General features: G+C 39.9%; 1 protein-coding gene across 1 annotated transcript; it reads right to left on the reverse strand.

The window, feature by feature from the left end:
* Positions 1 to 42: 42 nt before the first annotated feature.
* OR52E5 (olfactory receptor family 52 subfamily E member 5) lies at positions 43 to 10,477 on the reverse strand (the record flags this gene model as incomplete). Its single annotated transcript, XM_082342182.1, is given in 4 exon segments — positions 43 to 8,953; positions 8,956 to 8,989; positions 8,993 to 9,522; positions 10,465 to 10,477. Coding segments are annotated over 4 exon segments (624 nt in total). The 3' UTR covers positions 43 to 8,906.
* Positions 10,478 to 11,120: the final 643 nt, after the last annotated feature.

Here is an 11,120-nt window from a genome sequence, read left to right on the forward strand (position 1 = left end):
GACCACATGGAAAGTGCTTCCTGGCCCCCACAGTTGTCTGTGGTCCATGCTCCTTTGAGGTCCCTGATCCTTTGATTGCTGGGGATGTTCCTCTGGTCACTTCCCTCCTCAGACTTATAGTTCTTAGGATAATTTATTCATTTCCTTCTCCACAGGTACATCCATAGAAGTTTTTCCTGAGAAGATTCTCATCACTCAGTTTTCTTACCCTTCTTTTCTCGGGGTTTCTTTTTCTTTATTTAGACTCCCCAAGAGCCTTTGATCTCTCTGTCTTCACTCTGTTCACAATGCTGAATTAAGCCTTTTATAATATTCTCTCCTGGGAAATAGACCATAGGGCCTCAGGGTCCAGGTGTCTAACAAGGGCACCAATCTCTGTGAGCAATGGAGATGGAGGGGCATAGTGGAGCCAGAGTCTATAAAATCAGCCTTTAGAGCCTTTGGAGGGGCCAGTTATGGTGTTTTTTTTCAACAGCCAAAAACAGCAGCAGTGCGAACTTCTGAAGCTTGTAAGTCTCAAGTTGGGACCAGGAAAATTGTGAGGAAGGAGACAATGAGGAGAGGAGGTGAATCCAGGAGCCTGGAATGGAAAGGAGATGGAACTCTTTCCATAGGGCCTGGTGTAGATGTCGACCTGCCAAGATGCTTAGATCCTGGGGCCATACAAGTTTTGTGGGCCCTGAGCAACTGCAGGTTCAAAGCCCCCCACCCATATCATGGCTAGGAGGCCAAGACTGTGTGTCTGGCTGGGTCAGGATCTTCCTTTCTGCTCTTGTCTAAATCCATCTATGAGCCAAGATGATCACTCCTGTTTCTAGGCAATCATAGCTAGGCTTAGATCTTCTGTTATAATTTTGGTAATTTAAGACTTGTCTGACCTTTCCAGATTCTCAGTATCTCATGGTCAGAGATCATGTTTTGTTCATTAGCGCTTGGAACAAAGAACTACTGCAACCATCCCTTTGTAAATATCAGTCTGTGAGTATAAACTAATGGAATTGCGGTATTGAAGATCAAAGCAATGCCCCAGATGGCCAATGATTTCATTGAGGAGAGTATGTATATAGAGAAAAAATGGTCCCAGCTATAAGGAACTTAAAAGGGACTATAAGACAGAGTTGAAAGTATACTGCTACAATATATCAGTGTTATAGGAGGTCTGAAAGGGACATTTCTTCCCTGTGTCATTTAAAAGACTCTTGGTGATATTCTTGACTCCAGTCTCTCTGTGTCTGCTGCCTTTCTTACGCTAAATCCAGGTGTCCTCCCCACCCCTCATATACATCCTTCTCCACCTGCATGCCTATGTTCAGATCTTGATCACTTTTCCTTTGGCCTATTCAGAACTCTCTAAAAGGCTGCTGTGTGATTCTCCTTTGTCCCATCCATAGCACATCATTTCCCTGTGTCAGATTTTTGTGATTCCTCACAGCAGTGCACATGGCAGTGCTTACTGCCAGGTGGACCTTTTATGGCCGCATATGCTCCTGTATGCCTTTAAACCTTGTCTCCTGATACTCTGCTCTCCTACCTCCTTCCCCCAAAGAGCTTAGGGTCTACCAGTCCCTAAAACCACATCATTAATCATTACTGAACATCCACCTAGGCAGATCTTTCTTCTCTTAGCATCGCCTACAAGGGTAACCTTCCCCTCTTCTTTTCTTTAGATTCCATATATATGTGGTAGCATACAGTATTTGTTTTTCTCTTTCTGACTTACTTCACTCTGTGTGACAGACTCTAGGTCCATCCACCTCACTACAAATAACTCAGTTTCGTTTCTTTTGATGGCTGAGTAAAATATTCCATTGTATATATGTGCCACATCTCCTTTATCCATTAATCTGTCAGTGGACACTTACGTTGCTTCCATGTCCTGGCTATTGTAAATAGAACTGCAATGAACATTTTGATACATGACTCTTCTTGAATTATGGCTTTCTCAGGGTATATGCCCAGTAGTGGGATTGCTGGGTTGTATGGTAGTTCTATTTTTAGTTTTTTAAGGACCCTCCATACTGTTCTCCATAGTGACTGTATCAATTTACATTCCCACCAACAGTGCAAGAGGGTTCCCTTTTCTCCACACCCTCTCCAGCATTTATTGTTTGTAGATTTTTTGATGATGGCCATTCTGACTGGTGTGAGGTGATACCTCATTGTAGTTTTGATTTGCATTTCTCTAATGATTAATGGTGTTGAGCATTCTTTCATGTGTTTGTTGGCAATCTGTATATCTTCCTTGGAGAAATGTTTATTTAGGTCTTCTGCCCATTTTTGGATTGGGTTGTTTTTTTGATATTGAGCTGCATGAGCTGCTTGTAAATTTTGGAGATTAATCCTTTGTCAGTTGCTTCATTTGCAAATATTTTCGCCCATTCTGAGGGTTGTCTTTTCATCTTCTTTATGTTTTCCTTTGCTGTGCAAAATCTTTTAAGTTTCATTAGGTCCCATTTGTTTACTTTTGTTTTTATTTCCATTTCTCTAGGAGGTGGGTCAATAAGGTGGGTCAATAACAGCTGGCAATAACTCAGCCAGGACACTGAAACTGGCTTCCACACTTAAAATCCAAGTCTCTTTACACTGAAAGTGAGTGGCAGGAGGCTCTCTCTGAAGAGTATATGGCATATTGATCAATCTGTCACTCAGTGGAGAGTAGGAAGAATGAGGCATGGCGATCATTATCACATGTTTACTATTTGGTGAATTAAGCAATCCGTCTGGCTAGGAAAAAAAGACTTTGGTGCAAAAGGAAAGTGAAGTGATGATACTAAGCAAGGTAGTATTTTCCCACAACAGGAAAAAAACATCTCAGAAATATCTTCTTGCTGATACTAGTTGGCTGGATAAACGTAGTACAGAACTCCTCAGACTCCTTTTAAGTCAGTAGTGTACCTGGGGAGTCAAGGAGACTGCTCTCACCTCAGCCGTGAGGAAGCAAGACACATGGACCCATAAATATCCCCCTTTCGGCTCAATCTACAGACAAATCAATATTTACTTTTACAGGAGTAAGCATAGGTCTTAGGAAACTCTCAGCCTATTTCTCAAGCAGGACACAGTTCTTAATTCTATTATAAATGTCCAAGTAAATGTAATAGATTCAGTGCCTTTGTTGAGGAAATCCATCAAGGTCTGTTCGTCCCTAGAATATTGACTCCTCTAGTCCCCCTTCCCAATTATGTCCCAACAACAGTGTCTCCTGACAGACAACAAACTGCATAAACTCAAAGGCTGAGTAGAAAATCATTGCTTGTTTGAATCATACACAGGACTCCTGATGTCACCATGGCAGAATGGCAAGGCAGGTCTCAGGAATACATTTAGATGGTCCTGGGCTGGGGACTGGGTCTGGGGAAGGATTCAAATCCCTGCACCCCATCCATTGAACTTCTATCCCTGAGATGCAGCTTACCGACGTTCCACCCACTGCCTTCTCTTCCTTCCTACCACAGGTGATGGGGGATGACTGGAAAACATGGAAGGGATCTAAAAGCGTCCCTTTGCCTCTCTCTCTTATGAGTCTAAAATAAAAGACGGTGAATTATTTAATAAAACATCTGTAAGAGGCAAACAAGATGTAGATCAGGCTCTAGGGCAGACAGTGTCTCAGAGAGACCAGGAGAACCACAGAAACCTCCAGAAGTTCTCCTACCACTTCTCACCATTCTCACTCCACAAGTTGGATTGTAGCTTGACAATCAATGTATATATATGATAGAGTCGAGGCTAATTTTTCCAAACAGAATTCTTTTTCCTCGTAAACACAAATAAATTTACATTTTCAGACATACCTGGAGTTGTGTGGGGCTATAAGACTAAGCCTGTCCAAGGGAATGGCATGCACCTCTTCCAGGAATGGCTTTTACAACCTCCTTGATGCCCTCTGCGCTCTCTCCTCCTCCTCTGGCTAGTTGCAGATAATCCACTGGAAGACATGAACCCATGGAAAATGGTGGAACCACACAGTGGAGGAGGCTAGGACCCTGAATGACTGCATGGAAGAGAGCTTTCCCCTTCCACATTGCATTGGACTGGATGTTATGAAAAAGTATAAAATTGTTTTGTGTTAAACCACTGAAAAATTGGAATTGATTCTTTGATAGCTGGAAGGTTATTCTAACTAAGGCTGCAGACAATGAGAAAATTGACATCCGGTGCTAGAAAGATCACCTAACAAGTTGACATGTCTACTAAATGGCAATTCTAGGGAAAAGGTTGAAAGAATTCAAAGTAATAGTGTGTGTTTGCGATTGTTGATTTCACTTGACAAGTTATTATGAGAAATAAATGAGGTTAGCAGAAAGTTAGTTGGTTTTCAAGCAGAAATGAATCATAATACATAAAGGTCATAAATATAAAGCCTTGAAGAATTTTCCTAGTACTTGGGAAATCAAAGGTTTAGAGAAAGATTTAGAATGCCTTTAAGTAACAAAGACTCATAGAAAGCAGCCCTGAGAAGAGACTACATTATGTGGATAGCTGTCCTACTAAAGTCTGATAGCCTTAGGTAGACACAATTATGTAGAAAAGCAGCAGCATGGGGAAAGCAAAAAGACATTCAAAAAAGGAAAAAAAATTAAATTTTACCTAAGAAAATCCTTGTTAAGTTTCGAGAGGGTTCGTTGCCAAAGAAAGATGAGCTAGGCTTTTAAAAAAGCTTTTGATTAAAAATTAAAACAATTTTTAATATTTTACAGACATGACGCAGTCTCCATATGTAGTATCTGCAAAAGAAGTCACATTCTCCAATGTCTGCTTCATATAAGGCAGCGGGGGACATTGAAGAAAACACAATCCCACATATGCAGAAAAAGGGACATAGAAAACAATGGCCAGGAGAGATTCTCCCAGAGTCATATCCAGGACCTAGTCAGGAAACGTATTCTACTGTCAGGAGATAAAAGTATTGCAAAGCCTGCCCCCAAAGTATTCCAGAATTACCACTGACAAGTTCTTGCTAAATGTATTCCATGTTTCACTTCAACTGGGAATCTTTTTCACTGGTATTCAGTTTCTGCTCCACCATTAAACGTGTGGTAGTAGGAGGAAGATGACTGGTCCAAGAGAAAGCACATCAGGACCTGATGGAGATGACCACACACTCCTGGAGATCTTGGACTCTATGCTACATATAGTGACTAGATGAGGGTTCGCTTAGTCTCATTTGGGAAGAGGTTACGTATGTTTTACATGTGAGGCTCTCTCATATAATTTCTCTTAAGAAATAAATATTTAGTCACCTGGTCTCTCCACCTAGATTTATGTGAAGTTTCTGGCCAATGGAATGATAGAGAAAATGATGTAAATCTCTCCCAGACTGAGTCCCTACAACCTCCTACAAAATCTTGCATGTTCTCTCCCTTCACCTGCCTGACAGATTCAGAAGAAACAGTGGCAGTCTGTAAGGAACAGGAACATGAAGGATCCAACTAATGAAAGAAACATGGGTCTCTAAATGCTGATGTGAAACAAAGCCCACATTCATTGGAATGGTATGTGGATGAGAAGTAAACTTTTATTACATTGTTACTGTGATATCTTTGTGGTAGAAACTAACTTTACTTGCATTGACTAATTCAACACATGCTGGGTTGTGTAGGGCTCTGCCTTTGTTATTTACAATCTGGAGCCTGAAAAACTTCAGAAAACGACAAAACCATCCAGTTGAAGTCTAACTATGCAGCTCACTCCTATGTAATAGGAAAAATAGATTTATGTAGCAAATGTGCCTAATGTTTGACTCTGGTCACTATTAATTAAATGATCATTAGTAATTTATCTTTTTGCTCAATTGCCTAATCTGCAAGATTGGGAATAATGATAATTCATGCGCTATTTTGAACATAATCTCTCTGAAAGTAGTTTACTTCTTGGTAACTACCTATGCTAACCACTACCATGCTAATCACACATAAAGCACTCGATAACTAATTTTTGGTTGAAAAATGAAGAAATGAAGAAATGTTACTATTATATATAGTCCTTAGTCAAACATTGCTAATGTAACATCTTATAAAATACTGAGATATACTCTATCCTTATGAATACTTGACTCATGTTATTGATTTGATATTGACTCTTCAATGTCAATGGAGAAAAGAAAATCAGAGTATAAACTGTTATATACCTTTTATTTTTTAAATTAATCATTAAAATCCCCACGTGCCTTATGATCATGAAGTACACTATTTTCTTCTTTAAGCTATCCCCTGACCTTCCCCTAGCGTTGGAGATCCCAGGAGTTTTCTGATTTGAAAGTTGTCAGTTTCCTTTCAAACACCAAGCAAAAGTTAACTGGAATCACTTCAGTATTGCTATTCTGGTTAATAGCCACGAGGAGGCACTGTTGAGTTGTCAACAATGAAGCATTTATTTACTCCTGGCAGTAATGCCCTGCTGTTTAGACTCCCTGACTGCCAGTCTTGATGTCCCACACTAGGCCTCTGAGGTCGCAGCTCCCATCGTTAACACCCATATGCTTAGAATATATCTGAAGCATATCAGATGACTATGTACCAAGAGGCTCCCAAACTCTACTTTATGATATGTGGAATACACAGTTTTATTTCCTCAACAATATTTAGGTCTTTGTTTTGAGCATTGGTCACCAGGATAGATTTCTTTTTCCTCTAGATATTTAATTCCCAGGTAACCTGTTGCTCTCTCTTGCTACTGGGTCTTGATTTAAATTTGCTCTGTTCCTGAATACTGTTCAATGGTTTCAGATCTTTTTTCTCAAAAGAATCTGTGTTGCTCATGCAAATTTCTCATGCAAATACAACAAACCTACAAACCAGGGAGTGAGGTGGTAGGTCCCACCTTCCCCTTCTCTTGTTCTTAATACACCTTCTTCCAGTACAATTGGACCATAGTCGGACTATAATAGCAAAGTGACTCTTAACAGATTTTCTCAGTTAAATTGACAAAACATCTACAGTCTACTAATTTAAAATGCATTAATTAATACTAAATCTAGCCAACCAAGACTGTGCTAATAGGACATTTTTTAATACTGTTGGAACTTCATGGCAGAGTTGAATCTGCCCTTTAAGATCTGGCTCTTTGAGTAATCCTGCCCCCCACCTCCTTTATCTGTATGTAGACTCACCCCAAAGCCTGTCTTAGGTCTATTGTGTCCAGTTCCTTGAACCACCTGCACTGGGCTTGACAATTCTGTGAGAACTTGTGGTCCTCTTTAACCTCTCTCCTTAGAACCAGAGCAGAGAGCCACCCTTAAGTATGTAGCTTGTCTGCTACTTATAGTTAGGGCTTGACTTCTATGGAACTAGAGATCCATTGTAGACACTATTTGTCAACTCTGCACTTAGGCACTCCAATATCATAAGTAAAGGAATGTTTACTGAGCCCCTTCATGTGCCAAAATTGTGCTAGTTATTGTGAGGAATGACAACTGCTGTATCGGTCCCTACATCTTCTACAAATCCCTACAACAAATTGGTAGTATCTATCCCTGTGTATACCCACTTTGAGTCAAACTTCTCATAATTGTGTTGCCATTTGCATTGATTTAGAGAATCTGTATTTTCTCTCTTTTCTGATTTTGTCATCAGGATAATGTTAATTTTCTAAATAATTTTCAAAGCTTTGCAAATTTTTTAATATTGCAAAACAGTTAATATAGTATAAGAAACATATGAAAAGTTATCATGGTCTACCACCTTACTTGGGAGAAAATCTGCAATGACTTTTTTGGTCATCTTCCTTCATATTTTGATCTGTTTAGTTTTTTTCTAAATCTTGTTTGTGTCAATATTGTAATTTCTATTTAGAAACTGATGATTCGGTCATTTTTCTTTATAAATTTATACAAAGTATCATTTTTTTAATTCACTTCCTCTCTTAGTTTACATTACTATTACTTTAGCCTTATTCTCTGTGTATTCCTTCCTCATTCTACCTTAAATTTCAGCCAGGGTCCCATTTCCAATTAGAAGCCAACTTCATGTTTTTGCAGCTCCTAGAATACCCAAAGAAATCAATTATCCTATCTAGCTTCCATACTCAAATGAGAATGACTTTATATTGTGTCAGCAGTCATTCTATTTCATTCTGCCCTGAAGCTCACCCTAACCAGAACCGCAGGGCATGAGGTTTCACTGAGTCCTCAAGCCCAGAGAAAGCCCTCTTAACTCTTCAGGCTTTATAGTTTTCTAAATGAAATGCTCTGACCAAGGTAAGGGCTGAGTCCCTAAAGACCCCCAAGCAATGGGGTCATCTGGAGCTGGAGACCTCACTTCATACCAGTGACGGTATAGTAGGATTGGATTTAGTAAGTTAAATCTACATGCACCAGAAGTAACAACCACACTAGAAATACATGTGTTTATTTGTTGTCAAACCTTTTTACGTTTCAGAAGGTGCAAAGATTTTCACAACAGTTTTTTTTTTTTTTAAGTTATTTTATTGGTAAGGATACCGAAGCTCAAAGAGCTCTAAGTGACATTCTCACGTACATCTTCCAGTCAAGGCCAGAGCCTGAATTTAAACCTGTATCTCATGACTCATTGTGCATTTCTCTTCCCACTATATCCTGCTTGGTTTTCATGAAATTCGTCATTTTTATAGTCATGAACTTCAGCTTCTGACATGTGAATGAAGAGAATCCCCATGAGAAAGAAAAGTATTTAAGGTAGTTAGTTACTGGGGGCACTTTTTCAAACCTTTTTCTCACCTTAGGAATTTTGTAGTATCAGTGGGGTTTAAATGTGAGAATTTTTTGTTGTACTTTTCCTGTGGCAAAAAATAGAGTGATTATTTTGGAATCTTTGAGCTCTGCCTTCTAATGTGGTGTACATTATGACTAATGAGGAAAATGTAGTAGAGGATTACACGTAGAGGATTTTAGCAAAAATATTCCAGTGTTTACTTCTGTTTTGATCTTATCATTCCACTGAATGATCGTGGAAGATCCTCTTGGGGTTAAATATCAATAGCTTTTAGGGTTAAGCATCCTAAGTGCCCGCTTTCATATCTGCTTTGTCCAGACCCCATAGATTACAGGGTTAAGGGCAGGGGGAAAAACCACATATAGATTGGCCAGAAGTATGTGGATATAATGAGGGATGTTGTGGCCAAAGCAGTGTGTCATGAAGGAGAAGAGTGCTGGCAGGTAGAAGGCCAACATTAAGCAGACATGGGAGCCAAATGTCCTGAGTGCCTTGAGGCGGGCATCCCAAGACGGGAGGTAGAAGACTGCTCTGAGGATTTGGACATAGGAAAATCCAGTCACAGAAAGGTCAATATATCCCATGGAAAAAGCAATCAAGCCGTAGATAACACTGACCTTAATACTGGCACAAGCCAACTTTGCCAAACCCAGGGGTTCACCATAGGTGTGGGGGGTGATCTGGACATCACAGAAAGGAAGGCTCAGGATAAGGGCTCTAAAAGGAGTCACAGACACCAAAGTCCGGACTATGATGACTATGCCCGGGACGGCTGTCATCTTATTGGTGAGGATCGTGCTGTATCTCAGGAGGTCGCAGATGGCAAAATTCCCTTTAAGTTAGAGTCAAATGTAAAATGCCAGCTCTAGCAAGCACAGACTTGTTGGGAAATGTTAGGATAACTATACCACTTGCCTGGTGACAGTACTACTCTTTATGAATTTAGGCTACAGGATAGAATAAACATAGCCCCAGAAAAAAAAAAGTGGGTCTTCTGTGATAAGAAAAAAGGAGTTCTTTAAGGTTCTAGGTACTCCTGGAATCTATGTAATAGACACTAGATCTCCACCAAAATTTGCGTTTTCCTTCCTTTGAAATTTGATTGTACATGACTGTGTATGGCAGACATTTTTACAGTCTTCCTTGCAGTTAGATGTGACCTCATGGCTATTCTCAGCAACAGAAAGTGAGCAGAAATTGTGAATCCCATATATGAACTAAGGATTTAAGAAGTAAATTGCCTCCAGTTTTCTTTACCCTTCTGCTGGCTTGATGCTGAGAACAGTACTGTCCTAGGGGATGGCAGAGCCACAGATGGAAGAAAGTTTGGTCCCTGAATCTCACATGGAACAGTGCCACTCACCCACTAGTTACACTCATCATAGATTTTTATATGAAAAAATAAATTTCTTTAATATTTGATGCATTATGTTTTTGAATTTATTTTTTCATAGCAGTTTAGCCTACTGCATCATACCAAAAGTATCAACGCCAATAGGCCTCTGCCCAGATCCCCTAATCCCTCAGGAGACAGTCAGGGCTGCAAACTCATTCCAAGGATCCTAATAATTCTCGTCAAATCTACGATTGAACAACCTTCCCCAGATACCACCTACAGAATACTAGCAGGTACTTTGGCTTTCCTGTTGTCTAAGGTCATTCACTGGACACTTCCACAGATAGGGGACAGCTGGGCTAACTGCTTTTGCCTGGGATTTATTATATGAGAAAATAAGTGGGAAGGGAGCAATTACTCAGACAGATTCTCTTTTACCATCATCTCTCATCCCCCCAAATCCACCAGCTGCATGAACCCGGGTTTGCCTGTTCTATCTCCTTTCATATTTCTCCCAATTGAAATGCAAATCAAGGTGAAGAGTATGCATCTGGCCTCTAATCTCCCAAATGAAACCCTATCCTAGACCAAACCAGTACTGGGCTTTTACTATATCCTTTACTTAATCTCACCACAGACACCAGAGCTGAGCCCCAAGGATGAACTCAAACCATGAATGTCAAGTGTCCAACCGACCGAGGGCCAAAAACAGGGACCAGACTAGGCAGTATGGCATATTCTCTGGCTATGAACCCTTCCTACAATCTTCCAAATTGTAAATTTCTAGGTAGGTTGAGATCCAATTCTCTCTGCCACTACCTTCTGCTATAAATATGCCTCGGAGGGGTCACGAGTCCCTGAAGAAACACATCTGCCTTACACTAGGGCCCCCTTGGGGATAAAAACTGCATTACAGGAAGAACTGTCCAATAGAAATGTAATGTGAGCCACATACGTAATTTTAAATTTAAATTTTAAATTTCTAGTATCTACATCAAAAAAGTCAAATGCAACAGGTAAATATATATTTTAGTTAATCTAATATATCAAGGTATCATCACTGCAATCTATAATATGAAAATTATTAATAAGAT

Source organism: Balaenoptera borealis (genome assembly GCF_965194805.1).
Source record: "Balaenoptera borealis genome assembly, chromosome: 11".
Taxonomy (NCBI): domain Eukaryota; kingdom Metazoa; phylum Chordata; class Mammalia; order Artiodactyla; family Balaenopteridae; genus Balaenoptera; species Balaenoptera borealis.